Source organism: Anopheles coluzzii, chromosome 2 (genome assembly GCF_943734685.1).
Source record: "Anopheles coluzzii chromosome 2, AcolN3, whole genome shotgun sequence".
Lineage (NCBI taxonomy): Eukaryota > Metazoa > Arthropoda > Insecta > Diptera > Culicidae > Anopheles > Anopheles coluzzii.
The window spans coordinates 23,964,288-23,985,271 of record NC_064670.1 but is presented as its reverse complement, the minus strand read 5'-3'; the positions used below and the strand labels follow the sequence as shown (position 1 = coordinate 23,985,271).

At 49.2% G+C, this 20,984-nt stretch overlaps 3 protein-coding genes across 3 annotated transcripts; all 3 read right to left on the bottom strand.

Moving 5' to 3' along the window:
- Window positions 1–1,152: 1,152 nt before the first annotated feature.
- On the bottom strand, window positions 1,153–5,769 carry LOC120950964 (sodium-coupled monocarboxylate transporter 2-like). Its single transcript, XM_040369412.2, has 5 exons — window positions 4,347–5,769; window positions 2,841–3,341; window positions 2,410–2,769; window positions 1,677–2,339; window positions 1,153–1,603 (listed from the first exon to the last, which is right to left on the bottom strand). Exons 1-5 carry the CDS (start codon window positions 4,547–4,549, stop codon window positions 1,507–1,509), a joined length of 1,824 nt encoding a protein of 607 aa, XP_040225346.2. The 5' UTR covers window positions 4,550–5,769; the 3' UTR covers window positions 1,153–1,506.
- Window positions 5,770–10,607: 4,838 nt separating this feature from the next.
- Window positions 10,608–12,685, bottom strand: LOC120952491 (uncharacterized). Its single transcript, XM_040371847.2, has 2 exons — window positions 12,554–12,685; window positions 10,608–11,960 (listed from the first exon to the last, which is right to left on the bottom strand). The coding sequence occupies exons 1-2, from the start codon at window positions 12,569–12,571 to the stop codon at window positions 11,280–11,282; spliced, it is 699 nt and encodes a 232-aa protein (XP_040227781.2). The 5' UTR covers window positions 12,572–12,685; the 3' UTR covers window positions 10,608–11,279.
- A 2,511-nt stretch (window positions 12,686–15,196) lies between these two features.
- Window positions 15,197–16,022, bottom strand: LOC125906923 (uncharacterized). The gene is made up of 2 exons (XM_049607998.1): window positions 15,895–16,022; window positions 15,197–15,754 (listed from the first exon to the last, which is right to left on the bottom strand). Exons 1-2 carry the CDS (start codon window positions 15,919–15,921, stop codon window positions 15,323–15,325), a joined length of 459 nt encoding a protein of 152 aa, XP_049463955.1. The 5' UTR covers window positions 15,922–16,022; the 3' UTR covers window positions 15,197–15,322.
- Between the last annotated feature and the right edge of the window lie 4,962 nt (window positions 16,023–20,984).

The following is a 20,984-nucleotide window of genomic DNA, read 5'->3' as shown; positions in this document are numbered from 1 at the left end:
GCTTTTCGTTGTGTTAGTAACAATCTACGCGCATCATATACCGAGGTGTGTATGTTCTCGCTCGATTTGTCTACCATCTCTTTCGCGCACATGGACGCGTAAAAAATGTAAACAACTTCTTGGCCGGTGCGAAATAGAAGTGCTCAATTTGGCTGATTGTTTTGAATGGAAATCAATAGAAACTGGGTACACGTATTATTTGATTAATAGCTGAAAGGTTTTAAATTACTGTGCAATGCATAGAATCGTCGCTCAAAGTGCTCGCGCGCCCGCAACTGAAGTGTGCCGTTCAAAGTGCAGAAGTTTGCATTATTTTAATTACATTTCCGCCTAATCGTCTTTTTAAGATAAAATAAAATAAATCCAATAAAACTGTCGTAAAGTCTGTGTGACTTGCGGCCTCGTCAGAGCTGGCACGGAAAAAAACATTGATAAAATCACCGTTAAAAGATGAATGAATGAAGACTGGACATAAAAAGCCAACACCGGATCAGTTAACGCAATAGCGGAACATGTACGAGCAAGTGAGACGGCGGAGAGCAGATGCTAATATGGCACACACATGAAACCCCGTGGGGTCAAGGGGGGAGATGGTGGAAAGTATGTATTTTTTTTTTGGCCAATTAATTTTGTCCATCAACACAACCGCACACCAGCGCTCGTTTTTTGGCGGCCATTTTGAACCCCCAAAAACCCTCACAACGACTTACAAAAACGCTCGCCAGCACCGTGTCCGTGTATTGTGGGAAAATCGCACCGATTTGGAGCGTCGGCGAGCTCACGAAAATCGCTTTGAACCTTCCCAGCACAGGGTGGTTGATTGCATAGCTTCAGGGTCAAAAACGATAATTTCATAATTGCATACTTTTAGGCGTTATGGCTTGTTTAAAACAATCGTTACTGATATTGCATATTTGAGTTTCACAATTTTTCATACGGAAGATGTTAATTAGAAGTCAAATCTGATTTAAAACGAAGTAATTAAAATCAAGTTTTACAATCCCATTTGAACGTGTAACGTTCGCAGATAGACATATAATTTCACAGGCTCAGTCTCGTCGACACGGCATTTGCTTGCCATTACATTTGCCTATAGAACATCATCAAAAGTGAATTGTTTCGTTTACAGATCAAAATAATAACTCATTCAACTACTAGAAACAATGATTGGAGGTTTATTACACTACGACTTGGTTCTATTACAGGAATCATAAAGAAACGATAGCGTTAACGAGGACGCTGGTTTAAAACTGACCATATTAATACTACACATCGATGAGATGAACGATGGCACACGTGACACTTTTGTGTATGTTTGTGTGTCTCGCGTAAACATTTAACATACAGCAACTTCTGCCCGTCTTGAGTAAACATGCATTACATCCTAGGTGAAACTTATACAACAAAAAAAGCCTCTACTCTACGCACCACCACGAACTGTGCACCATGTGTTTGCGCATTGCATAAATCCAGCACAAAAACACCTGGCGAGGGGTTTTGGTTTGTCTAAAGCGTCTGCTCGATCACACCGAGCCGTTCCTTGTACTTTTCCTCTTCGTGCGCCGTAAAGGTCCACTCTTTGATTGGTTCGGGGTTAAGTTTTCTGCAAAAAAAAACAACAGGAATGCATGGAATAAGAGGACCTGCAGCGTACACTTACAACTCGTGTCACTTACTCATTCTCTGCCTTTAGCGAAAAGTCGTTCTGTAGCACCTCCTCCGGGAGCAGCCAGTGGACGAGCGGTGAGATCAGCTTCGGTCGGAAGTTGCGCAAATCTTGCGAACCGGTAAAGTAGCTCACCGGAATCCCTACCAGAAACACCATGAACGTGCCCACTGTCGAGTACCAGACGAAGGAGATGTTGTAGATGGAGAACTCGGCCTCGTCCTGCGGCGCCTCGAGCGTGGGGAAATCGTTGGCCGTCACGTTGTACCCGTACTCGTAGCACCCATCCACGCTGGTAGGTTTGGGCGGGTAGCTAATTTCCTTGTTGCTGATCGCAATCTGTGCCCCAGCGATGATCCACGACATCACGATCACGCTGGATGCCGAGCCCCAGAGGGCGCCGTGTTTGTTGGCCCACGGCCACAGCATCCCGAGACAGAAGATGCCCATCACGGCACCCTGCGTAACGCTGGCGATCGTGACGACCATCTGCAAAATGTGCCCGAACTGTTCCACGATCAGGCCCATCGCGATACAGTACACACCACTGACCAGAATCAGCACCTTCATGGTCGTATTGGCCGACGCGTCCGTGTGTTTGAACAGCTTGAACGGCCGTATGTAGTCCTCGTAGATTAAGCCCGCCAGCGAGTTTAGGTTTGCGGACATTGTGCTGGAATACGAATGAAGTAAGGCTTTGCAAAACATATCCTGTTTTTAGTTGGTTCGATCTGGGATCTTACCTCAAACCAGCGCTGAACACGCAAGAGATGAACACTCCCGGCATACCCTTCAAGTTACCCACGACATCCTGCACGAAGAAGGGCAGCAGCTTGTCTGCCTTCTGCACCAGCCCCACCTTGATCGGATCGCAGTCGAAGTACTTGGCAAAGATGACGATGCCGGTGAAGCAGTTCAGCGTCATGATGACGCTGAACCCGGCGCAGAAGATCCACAGGGCGGCCCGGGCATGGCTCATGCTCGGCACAGATACGATACGCTGGACGCAGCTTTGGCTAAGTCCCAGGTAACCGGTCCACAGGAACAGATTGCCCACACTAGCCGTCCAGAACGTTTGGCGCGTAGTTGCATCCAGTGTCATGCTGCAAGGGAATCAGAAAGGAATTACATTAGCTTGTTGCCGAGTTGCCGCGCTCCATTAGAGTGCACTTACTCAAAAATCTCCAACCGATTACCGGCGGCTGCCCGATCCAACACCTCCGACAGTCCGCCAATCTTCGCCACCCCGATGACCACCACCAGAAAGCAGGACACAAACATAATCAGCCCCTGCACGACGTCCGTCCACACGACCGCCTTGATGCCACCGAGCATCGTGTAGAAGATGCACACGCCACACACGATCCCGTTGATTAGGTGGATGTTGATGCCGCTGACTTGCGAAAAGGCCAGCGCCGGTATGAAGATGAAGATCGGCAGGATCAGGTAGATGTTCAGGACGTACGTGAACGTGACGAACTTCTTCACCGCCGGGCTGAACCGATCCTCTAGATATTGGTAGCAGTTGGTGATGTGGTTGTTGTAAAACACTGGCACAAAGATGTAGTTGATGATCATCGTGATGAGGATCATGGTCGGGGCGATGATCCAGTACTGCGCCCCGTACGAGTACATTTCCGCCGGAACCGACATGATGGACACACCGGACAGTTGGCTGGAAAGCGGAAGGAAAGATTGGTATGGAAAATCAGTAAATTCCCTATCGATAAGCGTGAAGCGATTTGGAAGGGAAAACTCGCCCCAAACCGGGACAGGAAATTAAACGGCTTCAGAGCGTCATAAAATGTCCATCAAATTTTACTGCCCACGACCACCCCGTTCGTGTGGGTTCACATTAATATCGCTCTTCAAATCGGTCGGAAGTTACAGTGACCTTTACTTGGAGTTTCTTTGGAAGAAGAAGAAGAAGAACCAAAAAAACGAAGTCACAACCACATCACATTCTTAATCAGAATTCACTAAAAAAAAGTCATAGCGTCTTTTAAATCAAGCGATCACAAAAAAAGTTTCCCACTGACCCGAGTGCGGATCGTTTGAAATCTACTACCGCAGCAGTAGTAACGTTTGACAAAATCCATTAGGCACGCTTACGGAATCGTTTTTATGAATGAGTCTAAAGTCAATCATAAAAAAAACTGCTGTTATCACTGCCATCCCTGGATTAATCAACGTTGATGGTGTTTTTTTAGTAGTTTAATAAAAAAATATCAAGAACTGGCGCGTGGTCCGACTGAATCATGCCGACCGTTTGCCGATTGGGCACACTTTCCTTTTTTCGGAACAATTCTATCAACAAGGACGGATCTTTCTGCTGGTATTTCGCAACAGAGATGTTACTGATGCTGTTGCCGTGTGGAAGAGTCCGACGGAACCCCAATTCCAGGTTTTTGTTGTGAAAAATACTTTGAAGAATCGTCCATGTCAATTTCAACGATCTACACCAATTTTGAAGGACTTTGAACTTTGAAGCCTTAACAAAAACTCCTCATATCGATTTAAACCATGTAAAAGAACAACTTTGAAGCTCTTGGAACAGTAAGATTTGTAGTTTTATTACAAAATTCAAAGACAGATACTATTAACCGTAAACCATCTACACAAATCACTAAATACATTACACTTAGTTCTCAAACCCGCCCCGCCCAAAGTCTCCACTTACCTGGCGATCAGCGATATCGCGATCGGGAACGTTTTCATCTTCCGCCCACCGAGCAGATACTCCTCGGTGGTTTGGTTTTTCTTCTTCTGGAAAAAGCCAAAGTACACCCCGATCGCGGTAGAAATCCCCAGCATGATCGTAAACACCGCGTAGTCCTCGACCGAGAACTGGCCCTGCGGATTGGCCGTAATTGATTTCACCATCGTTGTGTTTTATGCTCGTGCTCGGATTACTCTGGACACTGGACCGACTGGGACGCCGGGACACTCAAGACTGATCGACCGGACCGATAGAACGCTCGTCCGTGCTGGGCCTGCTTGGATGAACAGGCAGGCAGCGAAGACACCAAACAACAAAAAGCCGATACTGTGCAGCCGCTGGACGATAAGGATTTGATTTGTTGCACACGTTTTTCTGTGTGTGATTGCTGGCTCTTGGGTTTTGGGGGGTTTGGTTTGGTTGGTGGCAGAACCCTTGTTAGCTTGTCACTCTCACTTTGTCCCTCTTGAGGTTGGGTTAGGATGGTTTTGCCGCCTAATAAACTATCGCGCCCCCGTTCGGTGAAAGCGACAACACGACCACGATAGTGGCTGATAATGGAGGAGAGAGGGGTGCGGAGGGTTTTTTTGCTTCTTCACTTTGCAGTACCCCTCTCGGGTTGGTTTACGATCTCTCGCACACTCTCGTACCCTAACAGGGTAGCTAATCCTGGCGGTAATCACACGTCCGGTAACACCAGCACTCTCGGCAAGACACTTGTCGATCGGTGGGCCTGGAAATTCCAGCCACTGCCGTCCACCTGAAGAGCCTTTTACGACACGTACGCTTGTCACGTCAAGAATGGAATGCTCGCCCTGCCGGAGCGGAGTTCTGACTCATCTAGGCAGCCGCGATGTAGCGGTCTCGTTTGCCCTCGTACGCTTGTCTGATAGTGCGTACACGTTTATCGCTCGATCTACCCAATCACCGATTTGACTGATCGGCGTGCGGCTGAATCCGTAACTGGTAAAGCAGCCGACAATTGATCTCGATTAAATCTTCTGCCGTGTCGTGGTGGCGCCCTCGTACCTCGGCTGCCGTGCTGCGTGCTATTTCGGCCGATCGTATGATTAATTAAATCCAAGCCATCTTATAGGATGTGGTTTAAAACAAGTTCTGCGGTCAGACAGACTCACACACACAGACTATTCGTTTTTTCACAGTATAACTCTACGTCTGTGTTTGCCGTGTGCTCCAGTTACGCACGGGGATGACTTACAGGATAAGCGAGAGAAAGAGCGAGAGCCTGCGGTTTCTCTACAGCAGTGCGGCAAGGGATAGAAGGTTGGAGGAGCGACAGAGAGCAAACGTAAAATTACACACTTTTGCAACGAGCCCGTCGTGGCTGCCGTGGCCCAGAACAGCACGCGTTGACAATCGGGCCAATACTGGCCGCCTTACGCCAACTGTATCGGGAAGGTGGCGCCGCCGTTGCCTTAATACACCAGTCCTAGATGTGAGTGATTTACTGTAAATGGTTCTCGGATGTCCCTCCAAGGGAGGGATTGGGGAAGTATGTTAAGTTCTACATGCCCGGGGATGTGGTGGGAACTTGTTTGCAAATCCCTGTATAATTATTTGTGATTAGTACCACTGCGGGAGCAATAGAAACACTTCCGACGTAACCGATTACCTGTGATGCTTGGGGGCAATTTCTTGAGGTCTATTTTTATGAAAATTATTGGTACAAGTTGTGTGCCTCCGTTGCGGCATCGAGGCACCACGAAAGGGCTTGTAATGGATAGCAGTCAGTTAGTCAGTCAGTCAAAACGGGCAATAACCCGCCAGCAATCGACAACCACAACCAAACGTCTGGCAGAAGGTGTGTGTCCTCTGTATGGCTTCGTGTGTAACGCTCACTCGTACTCGGACTGTGTCAATTCCTTAACACTGTCCACCTGTCCGCCTGTACGTGTGTTTGTGTTCCAATTATGCTATTCGAGCCTTGCCCGGACATATAATTCCCGATGCGTTCTTTACCACTGACGAAAGATCTCCTCCGCAATAGCAAGCCAGCGTTCTGAGCATATTGATATGAGTCTCTCCAGAGTAGCATTAATACCCGTCGACATATACTCCAACCCTGCTACATCCACACAAGATAACGCCATTTCGCCACGCTATCGTGTAACGATTGTTCGGTAGTTCGGCGCTATTGTACGGTTTTCTGTTTGTTTGTTGATTTATTTATTTTCTTGCTACTTTTATTGCACGCACCGGACAGATAGACAGGCAGGCCGCTGTAAAGCCAGATGAATCCCATTTCCTTCCATCGACGCATCAATCACTTGCTCCCGGCAGTTCCAGAAGCTGTGAATACTGGCGCTCGTGGACTCGATCGATCGCAATCTTGACCCCCTCTGGAGGGGTTTTGTTTGTTGGTTTGTTTTGTTTTGTTTTTTTTTTTATTTATTCGCAAACATCTTCCCACACAACGTACGGTGTATCGGGACGGCCCGTCAATCTGGACATCCGAATTGTTGAATGGCGAAACAAGGCGCTTTTGATTACGCGCTTCAGTCACGCAGCGGACTTTGGGCCCCTCCGGCTCTGTACAGTCCCAGGGCAGTCCAGGCAGTCGATAAGAAGGTAAAGATGATTGTATTTCATGCATCAGTTGCAACAGTGCAGTAGCTGCTGGCAGTGTGAGGCGCGTCATGGTTGAGATGCTGCAGTATCAGAATCGTTGCTATTCTGTGGCTAATTAATATAAGTTGGCGAATGTGCTGAATTGGAATGAAATTCCCCAATGAAGGGGCAACCCATCCGGGATTACAATACTGCTGCGCAGTCTCCGCTTATCTTACCAAACTGCTTCGCTTCCTAACCCTGACACGATCGCCCTGAACACGGTGCGCGGTTAAGCTGTTTACGGTTTGGCTAGGACCGCTACTACTCCATCACCATCACCAGTCGGTGCATCGCGCGGCGTGTTATCAGCGCCGTTGTTTAGGCCCCCATCGCTACCCTTGATTGTTATGCTCATTAAAAACGGTTTTTTTTGGGGGTGCTTCCTCAACATAAACTTTTTTACGCTAGGTCGTATTGGGCAATCTGCCGCCGCCCGAAATTGGCAATGAGAGTACGTTAATTTGCGTGCCTTTTGTTGTTTAGTGGAGCGGGGGGGACCTTTTAATCAGCAGCATGGGAAAACGATCATACGGCGAGTGTGTTTCTGCGCCTGCTGTGCTTTTGATTATCAATGATGGATTGAAAAGTTCCTCTGAGCGTGAGTGGAAGTGTCTTGTGACTTGCATCACTTGCGTGCGGCTGTGAGGCATGAAGCTGGGTACTCGACCGATGGCCAAAGCACACGGAAGACCTTTTTTACGCTGCTCAGATGCAGTCCAGTAATTCCGTTTGGGTCCACTTGGGCGCACCAATAACGTTAACTTCACTTTGCCTCAATTGATGTCCAAATTGATGTCACTAGCGTGTCTTCTCCGGTCTTTAGCAGATTGCATTGCATTACCGGAAGATGAGGAGCATGACCTTATCAAGCCTGGGTACTTCTCTCCTCTCAAAAAAAACCCGTGATTACGGTGCCATACCGTGATTGAATTGAATGTCGCATCTAATTAGTTTCCGTTACGTCAACTACAAATAGGACATTCCTCTGTAGTGGTGGTCCTACGGTGGTTTATTTTTTTAATTTTGAAAGACTCGTAGGAATTAAAACCACATTCGGTTAATGAAGACACACACACGATCAATGGGCATGGAATGACCCCCCCCCCCCCCCCTCGTGCCGTCGAAAAACTGATGAAGAGTGTGCGGAGTATTATTTATTTTCCGTTTCGTCAATACGCCGCAAACCATTTATGCAAATGAGCCGGAATTTGTAATGCCACTGCCGATGACGAAAGTGTTGTTTTGTTGTCCCCCTAATCATTGAAAGCTTGCCCTTCTCCGCCCCATAGTTGAGCCGAACCTACCTCAAGCAGCCAGACATAATCGAGCCTAATCAAGTCGGTAGCTCGTTTACTTTGAACGAGATACGAATGGGCGGCACTTAATTTACACATTCCTTGGAGGAAAGAGCCACCAGCTGGGGCATCACCACCTGTGGATGCGCATGCCGATCCTGTGATGATTAAATGGTAATGGCCTTTTTTTGAAGATGATGATGGCGATGACAAAAATGGGCAATCTTCTCATGCACCGATGCTCATTTGAATATGCGACAAAACACAATGCGCCACGAGCCAGGTGATGATTGGGGGATCGCCCGCCCCTCGGTGAAAGCATCCCTGGGTTGGGGAGGCAGGCAAGCACGCATTGGTTTAAGCGGTCGCCTGAACTAATCGATCGCGGTAGCATTTTGAGCTCCATAAATTAGTGACGACTGTCTGGGATGTCTGTGATGTCTGGCCGTTGGTAGGTTTAGCACATCATTATTAACTCGCGAACGCACACTGCTCCCACCCCGGTGTCGTCGTCCTCGAGCGGCTTCTTTTTTGGGGGTGATGGGTGAATGTTTAAACGCCTTTTACGACATGGGAGTGGTGAATGTATTTTGTTTTTTTTTTTCATCCTTTCTTTGGAGATCGTTAGAAATAAGTGTTTCGTTTAACGAGCTTTCTGCTGCTTAGATTTGTGTTTATATGCTGATAGGCGCTACACGTAGCGAAAATGAAATGGTAGAGCATTTAATTTATAACAAAAAGAGAATTTTGATTTCCTTCGCGAGTTCTCTTCCTTCCTCCACAATTCAAATCACTTCTGCATCGTTAGTGTTTGAGTGGGATTTGTTTACTGCCTGTCTGTCTTTTACCGTTTGGCTCAAGTCTTTCCTCAAATTAAAAAAAACAGCAGCCTGCACATAGAGAAAATGGCAAACCGGAAGATGATCGCACGTTCCGAACGGGTTGAAACAAAACACAAACTGGAAACTCCGACCCGACAATCCGCGTTCGTTGCAATTTCGGTGTGCAGTTTTTCTTCGTTTTGTTTTTGTTTCTTTGCTGCCGTTGTTATTGCTGTTGAACTTTACTTTCTTCTCGTCTGTGTGATCACGATCTCGTGACGGTGGTGACGATGAAGATGCATGGACCGCTGTTTGACGCTCCCACGGAGAAAACGGTGGAAAAGGAATGTTTAATTTAATATTTAGATTCTTTTATTGGACTGGGATTTCACGTGGGAGAGAAAGGGAATTGCTGCTTAGTGTGGTTTGCAAACGCTTCCGAATAGATGCAAATGCTATAATTTCAGTAATTAATCTCGCACTGCCTGACGATGCTTTCCAAACTTCCCCGAATGTGGCACCGGATGCTGCAAGTGTGCTTCCGGAGACTACGCAAAAAAAAAATGCCTAAGTAGGGTTTTGTGGTGTCACAACTTCCTCACGTAGTCAGGAACACAACAGTCGAAGCAAGCCTCAACCGGAGCTGATCGGAAACGATCGCCACTGTTAAGCAACTGCTTTTAAGGGAAGCTGTTCCCTGTTGACCCATTAAGATGGCCCCGTAACGTTAAGATATTTATGTGCGTTTGCTTCACACCACCACACCAAACTTCAAAATTGCACCAGCACGCTGGGGGAGCAATTAACAAAGCCCTAGCCCTTGGGTCAGCGTTTGGGTAACTTCAAAAGCCCTCCTAGTTTGCAACACTGGCGTGTCAAATTTGGGGCATTTTAACTTAAAAAAAAAAAACACACACACCCTTCTCCGCAATCAGTAGAAGGGATCCATCCACCGACAGCGCGCACCATCGTGGGGTTTGTAATCCGATTAGATTAAGACCCTCCGCCCCAAAACGGTTACGCAAAACGCGTCTTGAGTAATCGCTGTCAATTAATCAAAATCTCACAGTGCGCGTGTATCTTTACAACCAAAAGCAGAGCCCTTTCGCATTATGGTATCGCGTTTTTGGTAATTTTAAATCAGTGAATGGAACACAATACACACCGTATTGCAGCCTTTCGATCGCTAACGATCGGTACTTGATCGGGTATGAAAGCGCTTCAAGATAACCGTGCTATGAGGCGGAATGTAACGAGAGAAGGTTATGAAGACTCGAGGGAAGCTCTGTTGTGTTATAGTGCATTGCCCTAGACTAATCCAATCATAGGCTTGAACGGGCTGCAGAGACGAAAGCACGCGAACCGTACACGCTCTTAAAACGACTCTTAAAAGAGGCATAAAATGGTGCACGTTTTTACCTCCACCCAATAAAAGTACTTCAAGAAAGGACAGTAAAACGCCATAACACGCTTCATTTAACGGTGACAAATTTTTCGATTTTTTTATTGTTTTTTTTCATAACTTTTTTTCCTCGGTTACGGTTTCTGCTTGAGTAACAAAAACGCTTGGTACTACTTACGGGAGAGGGGGACAGAGTGTGGTAGTAAAGATAGTGATAGAAGGGAAAGAGAGATAGAGAGAGAGAGAGATATTTACACTGGAAACAGCAAATTAGTCTCCGTACACAAACGGTCCCAGTGGTACCACCTGTCCCGGATCCGTGGTGCCCGCGAAAGGCTCCACGGATGCAAGTTCCGTCCCAGGGTCTTCCGCTTTGCCGGCGGGACAGGTGCGCGCTGCGCCATCCTCGCCATCCAGATGTTCGGCGGCGGGGTTGGTGGTGTTTGCGTGCTTTTTTTTCCTTCTTCCATGTGTATGTGCTGCATTTGCCTGTGTATGCGTGTGTGTTATTCTGTGCCAGTGCGGTCGTCCAGTGTCCAATGTGTGTCGTCGTTTCGTCCGGGCGCCGGGAACCTTATCTCACGGGGAGGCCCGTTTTTTCCATGTCCGTTTGTTGTTGATGTTGCTCCAACGGCGGCGACCGGTGGACAGTTAGAAAGTACTTCCGGACGGCCGTTGGATGTTGTACGGTTTTGGGCAATGTGGTGATTTGCCGCATGATCCCGGTGGTGTGACCGGAGGATGCTTAGAACGGAGCACCGTAGGTGCTGGATGGGCGCGATGGCGCACCGTACGAACCGGACGGGGCCGACGGGGCACCGTACGAGCCGGACGGCACGGACGGCGCACCGTACGAACCGGACGGGACCGAAGCGGACGAAGTCTGCAGGAACTGGGCGACCTGGATGGCTTGTTTGACGCCCTCGAGGTCGATGCCGACGACACGGTGGCCACCGGACGGGACGCCGTAGCTGGAGGACGGTGGGCCGTACGAACCGGACGGCGGGCCGTAGCTACCGGACGGTGCGGACGGGTAGCCTCCAAATCCACCGGACGACGACGACGACGACTGGCTTTCCTCGCGGAGCAGAATCTGGCGAATTTCGTTCAGCAGCTGCGGATCGACGTTCAGACCTTCGGAGGTCTGGACACCGGCCGGGACGGCCTGGTAGCCGCCGCCGCCGCTCGAGAACGACGAAGACGAGCCGGAGAAGCTGCCGACGCTGGCGGCGTAGCCACCGCCGCCTCCTCCGCTCGAGTAGCCGCCGCCGCTCGAGTAGCCGCCCTGGCTGTAGCCACCGCCACCACCGTGGCTGTAGCCGCCACCGCCGCCGCTACCTCCATGACCGCCGGACGGACGGTTGTAGCTGTACGGGGACGGTGGTTCCGCAACGGCAATGGCCGCCAGCGAGGCGAACGCCAAAAACTGTGAAAACCGAGAAGGAAAAATCGTTAGCTTTTGCTCCAATTAATGCTCCAAGCAATGGTGAAGGATTGGCCTCGTGTGTGTGTTGCTGTCTGCTTGTGGTGGTGTGATATTTTCGGACGCACTTTTACTCTCCGAACTACAGTGTGTGACGCTTATTCCAGCCAGAACTTGAATGAAATGCTATCAGCAATGGCAACCAATCCTCAAGTAAAACACGGTCAAGGCTTAGGGCATGTGATGTGGACTACCACCATACTTCCGCTAGTACAAGCTCAAGCACTCTCTTCAAAACTTCTCAAGTACTGTCCCCTGGTTAAGGGTCTCAACAATAAAACCAAGTGGACAAGTGGGCAACTTTATCGTCCTCTAATTATAGAACGTCAGTAGGCTACTGAAAACACGCGGCAAACACAGTAGGCGAGCACAACAAAGACACACACACACACAAGGAGGTTACACACCAAGCGATGAACCGCACACACACACAAGCACACTAGATCCTTTGCTTGAGAGATCATCCCAAACGGCACAAACAGCAAAACCCGCCAGATGGCGCTGCACCGCCCGGGGTACTAGCACGAGGTACTTACCACGGCAAAGCTGTTCATTTCACTTAAGGTAGGGGATGGAGAAGAAGAAAAAACACGGGGACTAAAATTTAGATGTTTACTGAAGCGAGTGTTGTGACCGAGTGTGCTTTCTGTCGGGCCAAATTGCAGTCTTTATACCCCCGAAAGACGCGGCGGCCCCGGACTAGCTCCCGAGCGCCCACCGGAGCTGGCTCTCCCGAAAAAGAAAAACAAAACCAAGACGTGAAGCGGCGTGGAGTGGCATATCTCGTTATGTTGTTGGCGATGCAGGGAGAGGAAGGAGGGACGAGGTTTTCTTACTGCTCGTCTGCTCCGTTGTTTAGCGCCGCTGCACACCAGCGTTTCGTTGCTATTTTTTTTTGTTATTATTATTTTCCTCCCCTTCCACGGCCACAGCACGCAGCTCGCGCGCACTTTCGTTCGTTCCCACTTTTTGGACGCTTCCCCCCCAAATCGGCCGCCCTCCCCTCTTAAGGTGAGGGTCGTTCATCCTTTCCCTTTCCATCAAAGCAAGCCGTGAGAAGGGGAGAGTAGTATCGGATGCTGCAGGGTAAGTGTGTGAGGGGTCCATCTCGCCCCCCTCGCCCTCGTTCGGTGGGTACGTGAACCTTCTTTCGGCGGCTGGGAGCTATCTTAGGCGGCTGTGGTGCTCGTCTTGACGGTTCTTTTTTTTTTTGTTTTGCTGTTTTTGCTTACTGCTTTCTTGCCTTTCCTTGCCGTTGCTTGCTTGTCAGCCTCAGCAACCGTCGTTGCTGTTGGATGTGCGCGCGCGCGATAAACCCATCCCCACACGCCCGCTTGCGTTCGCTTATTCGCCGCGGCGTAAGCTTGCTTGCGCCGACATTCGTTGCTGATAGTTGTTAAACCCCCCTCCTTCTGTTCGGATAAAGCATCTCCACTTCGGGCATGCAATTCCCGCCGCTTATGCGGAGGTTCTTCGCAAGACTCTTCACTAGCGTCCCCTTTGAAGGGGGGTACCTGAGTGGTAGCGATTGCAGCAGCGCCAGTGCGGCGGGAGTGCATCCCACCAGCCGTACATCTTCAGCAGCAGTGGCGCCCGGGTGGGAGCCCCAGCATAGTTGTTTGATAGTTTATCGCTGACTATTCTTCTTTCACTTTCCAGCGCGCTTTCCATCGCGCATGCGGTTGCTTATTGCACTCTCGCCAAAAAAAGAAGAAGGAAGCCCTCTCGAAGACATTTCTCGCCGGCAGATATTTGGCGTTTTATCGTGGGTCGTTTTCTTTATGATTAGTTGTTACGTTACTGCGCATCTCCCGGGCATCCCAACGGCCCGATTGTTTTATGGTGATTGGCAGGGGCAGGGGAAGGGCTGACTACCATCAGAGACATTTTCGATGGATCACTTTCGGAATTTATCGGCACTGGGGTATAAAACCCCCCCACCGCGAGCGAGAGGTCAGTGTTGTCGTGCAAATACGCTTCCGTTCGCTCGTTTGCCAATTCCCACCAGCAAAGGCAATGCGAAGCCAAGCTGTTGGTGGTAGTACCCGCGCGATCCAGGCAAGTCTATGATTATGGCCACATCACTAGCATTATCCAACCGGCCTGCCTCCCGCCTGCCAATGGAGTTGGACCTAACCTCTCTTGCTCTTCGGTGAATGTCATCGGTGCCTTGGGGAGGTTCTGGAGAAGCGTAGAAGCGTGCTCCACACACACACACACACACACTGGCTCCTCGCGACTCGTTTCTGGGTATTGGCGAGCGGACTGGCTCGATCCGCGGTCCGCGTGTATCGTGAATATTCCTTGCAAGCTAAAGCAAGCAGTAATTGCGTCCGCTTGGGGGTTAGTTACGATCGCACTTACGATCGCATTTGGGTACGCAAAAGCGGTTGCAATTGCAACGCGATAATCACACGCAAACCCGGATGAAGGCGTGAGCCGGTGATGTCAGGCTGCACCGGCACGCATCCGCCGTTTGCGCTTACTCACCCAAGTTAGTGATGGGAGCTCGGAATCTATTCCAGAGCTGATTCCGATTCTAGAATCGATCCCGATTCCAAAGCCGACTCCGATTCTGATTACGATTCCATTATGGGACCGATTCTGGATTAGATTTTGCAGTCGATTCCAATCAGAATCGGCTCCGGCATCGGAATTGGCCCGTAATTAATCGTAATCGTAATCGTAAAATCGTAATTAGCTTCGGAATCGGAATCAGAATTGGCCCCAGAATCAGAGTCAGTTCCTGATTTGAAATCGGAAGTTTTGGAAACAAAATCAGTCCCGGAATCTCCATGTGAACGGATCGTTTACAAGTAAATTTGGGTTCTTGGCGGCTATCGATACAATCGTAGCTGCATAGGACCCTAATGCCTATTCTCTTTGATTCCGGATCCGATTCTGATTGCAAAATCGTTTCCGATTTCGGAGCCGATTCCAATTCCCGAGTTGATTTTGATTCTGGAATCAGTTCCGATTCCGAAGACAACTCCTATTCTGGAGACGATTCCGATTCTGGAGACAATTCCGATTCCGGAACCGATTCTGGACCTACTATCCGGAATCGCGTCCACAAAAGGTCGATCGATTCCAACCGAAACGTCATTTGTCCCATCACTACACCAAACCGTCACAACCGGTCTGTTTGAACATTTAGAAAACCACTCCTCGCGGGGATATTTTAACGGTGACAAATTTTTTATTTATTTTTCGATTTTTTTCTCTTGCTCCTCCTATTCTTTACTTATTTTCGTTTTCTTTTTCGCTCCTCTCCTCCCTCCTCAGTAATAGAGTTCCGGAGTTGCTTACTGCGGTGGTCCGTACGAGCTGCTCGGTGGCTGCTGATCGCCCTGCCAGTACTCGGCCAGCTGAATGCTCTGGACGGGCTGCTCCAGCATCAGCCCAACGATGCGCTCCGTGTTGCGCGGCGGTCCGTACGAGCTGCTGGGGCCGTTCGAGCCACCACCGTTCGAGGCGGATTCGCTTTCGTGCTGCAGCAGCACCATCTTCACCTGCTCGAGCAGCTGCGGGTCGATCATCAGTCCCTCCATCGTCTGCGGGCCGGTCGGCTTCTGGAGCAGCGGTCCACCGGAACCGCCACCACCGTTGCCGGCGCCACCACCGTAGCCACCGTTTCCGCCACCGTTGCTGTAGCCACCGTGGCCACCGCCACCGTTACCACCGAAACCGCCTGGCAGGGGTGCCTCGGCCAGTACCACGGCCACCAGGGCCACACACTGTAAGCGGGGGAGAATAGCGAATTAGAACCTCGAACCTCACTAATGTCCATTTGTTCACCAAAACCCTCACTAAAGAGGTTCCACCGGAAGTAGCAACACTGTACACTGTTCACACCCGAACAAGGGAACACACTTACCACAATGGCAACACCGAAAGCGCGCATCTCTCTCTACCGGACCGGGCTCTACAAAGTCGGACTTCAAAGTTCTACCTTCACAAGCGAACGCCGCACGACAGAATGTGCTGACCGGACGATTGTTCCTACCGATTTATACCAACAAAACCATCGCGCCAGTTCCGACGCATCCTTGAGCGGCTCTAATGCCTCTAATGCCCCCCCTGCTTCCGATCGGGCCGGCCAGATACGGGCACCGATCGTTTCGCACAACACATCACGTACCGGGGGGGGCGAGAGACCGTTAAAGCCAGACGGCCAGGGTAGAGGGGGCAGTTAATTGTCCTACTAAGAACGACGGCTTTGCGTCGAATTTCGTCTCAACGCGGCCGTGTAACGATCGGAAGATGCGCACACAGCAAGCGGACGCGCGCATTTCCATACATGGCAGCCAGCAAGCGGCACACACACGAATTAATTTCAGCGCAGAGTTGTGATTGTTTTTCCATGTTGATCGCACCCGGTTGCCGTACCTTCCAACCTGGCCATTAGACATCGGTTTGTATGTGCGTGCGTGTGAAGAAGCTCCCCAACGATCGCTCCACTCCGTGAGCGTCCAGCTTGAGGGCCACTGCATCCAACGACAGGTGTACCATGTACCATGAGCTAACCGCAGGGAAGCAACCGCAAGTATGTCTCTTTCTAGCTACACAATAGCAACATACCTTCTTCTTCTTCTCGTCTTTTTCAAACCATCGCTTACCAGTCGGTAGCCGAAACTATCGAATTAGCAAATGGCATCCGAGGACGATCGCGCGTCGCCGATGATTTAGGGGGGGGGCCCGCTTAATTTTTCGACAGCGGCAGGCTGTACAGTATCGGATAATGCACACCAAATTGGCACACATGTCGCGGCATGTCATCGTGCTCTGTGGATTGAGTAGTGGCTTGCAACCGATGAAACCCTCTAATTCTACAACAACCAACAAACCCATACAGACTGTAGTGTCAAGCGTCTTCAAGGGGACCATTTAGCAACACACACACACTCACACACATACGGATGCTGGTGGACATTGCCGGAGCTTGGTTGGTACATCGTTGCCCGCAACATACTGCCACCAAGGCGCCTCAAGGTTGGGAAAAGGGCTTTTTTGCGGCTCTCGGCTCCAGCCAGTATGACCTCCGGCATCGGGTCAACGGTGTCGTGATCCTGGAGCCGGTGTGATCGATGCTCAATTGATTTGCACCATGAAGAGTGTGTGTGTAATTATGCTCTTACGCATCGAAAGGGTTTGTTGTTGTTTGACGCGCGACCGTTTCTTTTATGATAGTAATTGCGGTTAGTCATTGCTTGCTAACAATAGCCAATTGAGGCTATTTTCGTTACCCAGACGGCTACGTACGTGGTGTTGCGGTATGCGAAAGAGAGCCCGCAAAATGTCATTCGACGCAGAAAGCAGCGGTCAGTCTACAAAGATCGTCCGCATCGTTAAGCTGTCATACTTAAAACAAAACACGGAGGATGCCTGCAAGAGGAACAAGCTTTAACGATCCTCCTGCTCGGAAGCTGCTTGACGTGTAATTAAGAAGCGCTTAAATTAAACACCCTTTCAGTTACTGCGCGTGTGTACGTGCTCCTGGGCAAACTATCATTAACGATCGTACACCGGGCTTGTTGCTGGGCATAAATGTATTTTTTTTTGTTTATTTTAAAGTAGACGAAAAGTAGTTGTTTTGTGTTGGCTTTTTTGTGTGGGTTCAGTCAGCTGAAACATGCTCTACATATGTATTACACTCTAATTTGTTGTGCGACGTGCGTGTTAATCTAATCTTGCGCAAAGCTAGTGTCTGAGCTTTTAACGTTTAGTTGCTCTAATGAACTATTTTCTCTTCTGTGTGGCACTCGAAAGTCGCGCTACAGTGTCCAGTGTTATACAACACCATCCTAAGCAATCATAATCCGTTTAGCGCTTACAATGGCCATCCTGTGCCGCTTCATCCCGCTCATGATCGTCGCTTGACCGTCGCTCCAGCGTCTAGCCTTTTCCCTATTGTATCGAAAAACGCTTCCAAAGCCAATTCGATCCACCAGTCCCCCCGTCAAAAACCAAGGCAACATGCAAAACTATTAACATGTAATGAACAGTGTGCTTGAGGTTTTGTTTCTTTTTGTGTGTGTGTGTGTGTGTGTGTATTGGGTTTGATTATTTAATTGGCTTGTTTCTTTTGTGGTTTTGGTGTTTATGCGCATACATTTTGCACCCTTTGGCCCCAGTGGGGGAAGGTGATTTTATCTGACACATGAAGGTGCAATGTAGCCGGAAACAAACACGAAACAAAAAATAACCGCACCGGAAGGAACCGAGCGGTCACTTTATTTACACTGTAATGTTGATCGACCCCCATCTTCGTATGCCACCTTCTCCCTCTCTCTCTCTCTCTCTTAAACCCATTTACAATACCTCTACATGCAAGCGATCGAGCCGATTTGCCGAAATAGAGATAGGAGCCAATGTAATGAGCTTGATCGTATTCAGCGAGCGAGATGCGAGAACTGATCTTGAGATGCGCTCGATCGCTGGTTTGTAATGGTGGTGGTGGTGGTGGTGGTGGTAGTGGTGGTATAATAATAACGTTTTTCGATTGATAGATTGGCCAGGCTAAGGTCACGGAGCAGCGACTGTACGAAACGAATTAAACTCTACTCTAAGGGAAGGGATGCTTATACAACCACCAAACCCCAAGCCAAGCCAACTGCCGTGCATCCGGTACCATCGGTGTTTTGCCAAAAAACCGGTTCGTAAGCAGAAAAGTGGCTTTCCATCGAAAGAAAGCACGTTCGGGAAAGGAAGGAGCGACGGTTTTTCACTGAAAAATCAAGCCTCACCTTTGACCTACTGCAACGGGACCTACTGCCTACTACTGCATCAACGATCGCCTACGGTGCAATCTAATCGTAGGCCAACATCATTTGCATCCTCCAGTACATTGTAGTGGTACCGAAACGTGACGAGCGCGCGCGCGCGCTGATGCTTCAAGCCGTGTTGCCCGGGGGTTCGTCGCTTTCCGTTGCGCTCAGCTCGTTTGATCGTCACGCGATCCGATGCAAATCCGAAAGGGGAGCACACAAACATAAAGCGCACACGAACGCGTTTGTGTGTGTGTGTGTGTGTGTGTGTGTGTGTGTGTGTGTGTGTGTGTGAGTGTGTGTGCGTGTGTGTGTGTGTGTGTGTGTGTGTGCGCTTTGGTTTGGTTTGGTTTGATGCGCTTACATGTTATTTCCTGCGTTATTGCATTAAGACGTTAAATTATGTTCTTAGCAACATTTGTGTCTTTTAATAGCTCTGTGCAAGTGGTTCGTGCTTGATTCGAAACGGAAACCGTTTGCCAATTCGGGTACGGTTCAATGTAACCGGTAGCGAAGCACATTTCGTTGATTCGGTAAGAGCCACACCGCGACATTGCAAATGCGGATTAGCTGGACGAACGATGCGATAATCCATAGCTAATGGGCCCGGCTGCTTGCTGGAGCATCGCTGCAGAAAAGAGCACATCCCGCAGCAGCATTATCCAACGAGCAATTCGTTGTCCCATGTCCCTGAATGCTACCCCCTGGCCCTGGGCAAGTTCGTGCAAGTTCGCAAAAGAAGCACCCTCCACCGGTGGAAAGCGCATACCACACCAAGTACCGGTAAAGTGCAGCCAACCGTTCCGAGACGGCATCGTGCGATAAGGCAAAACGAGTAGGAAAAGCGAGTGAAATCCAGAGTGACGCTTCCGGGGAGTTATGTGTTTTTTTTTTTCGTTCCTTCTTTTATCTGTATGTATCTGTACCCCATTCGAATCCAGCCTGCAACGGGCAAAAGAGCACTCCAGAGACACTCGACCGTGCGGTGGTGGTGGGGTTTTTTTCCCCTTTTGCATCAGTGAGGCTGTAATTTAAGTGCATCGCTTTCTCACGCGCGTGGACAGCAGCGGATGATACGTTTCGTAATGGCCTGCTGGCCACCGTTGTGCATGTGACACATTGCCACACATTTGGAATGCAATTCTTGCCCGTCGAGGGTATTCCGACCGGTGGCAACAAACGGCAAATGTTGCCAATCTTTGTGTTGATATGGAAATTCTCACGCCGCACACATCGCACGATCGAACGAATTGCCAAACGTGGTGCACCAAGCTGCTGTTAAGAGATTGATTAGTGCACTTGTGGTGTGACGCATGCTAAAACACAGCGAAACCATCCCAACGCGGGAAAACAAGATTCTTTGTTCCATTGGCGAAACAGGTGGGTTCAGCCTCATTCACGTACGCCAAAAACTGGAGCGGTTTGAAATCGGCTCCCACAAAAGTTGGACCCGCCACCGCCATTCGTTGGCCGTCGTTAGCACGTTGACGGGCGTGTGAACGCTTAATGTTTTGTACTTTTCCCCTTGCGCTCGCTGGTACGAGGTACGCATTTTTATCGGACCGTTGCATCTTTAAGGTGTTTTACCTTTTTTTTTTTTTGTTTTCACTCATCCGTTGTCTGAGACAGTTTGATGAAATTCCCCAAACCCCAAACGAACGCGGTTCGGTTGTGTGGAATGTGTTGAAACAGCAGGCGCGCAGTAATAGATGTTTCTATTTGTTTAGTGGCGATAAAGACAAACAAATAAGATCGTCCGTCACAGCGGGGTTGGCGTCTGACATGACGCAAACCAGGCGCTTGTTTTATGATTGGCACGTGTCTGTTCCTTTTTTGGGGGTGAATTTTTGTGCAACAGGTCCGCCAGATAGTTCATCAGGCCAGTTGTTTAGATGCAGCAATCGCAAACGCTTTCGTTGTTAATGGAGGACTTATTGATGTACTGTAAAAGATAGAATTGTTGTATTTAAACGATTTTATCTTTGAACTTCCCACATTCATTAAAATATTAAGTTTCAATGCTTCTTCTTCGCATGTACCTTACATCCAAAGATACTAATTTTCCGGTTTTTAGCTGGTAGCGATTCAGTGGTTCAATTCAAGCTGCAGCAGGACAGCAAAACAGACCATACGATTAGAATAAGAAACGATATATTTCCGGTTTTATAAGGACCTCACATTGTACCATTGAACCAATGGA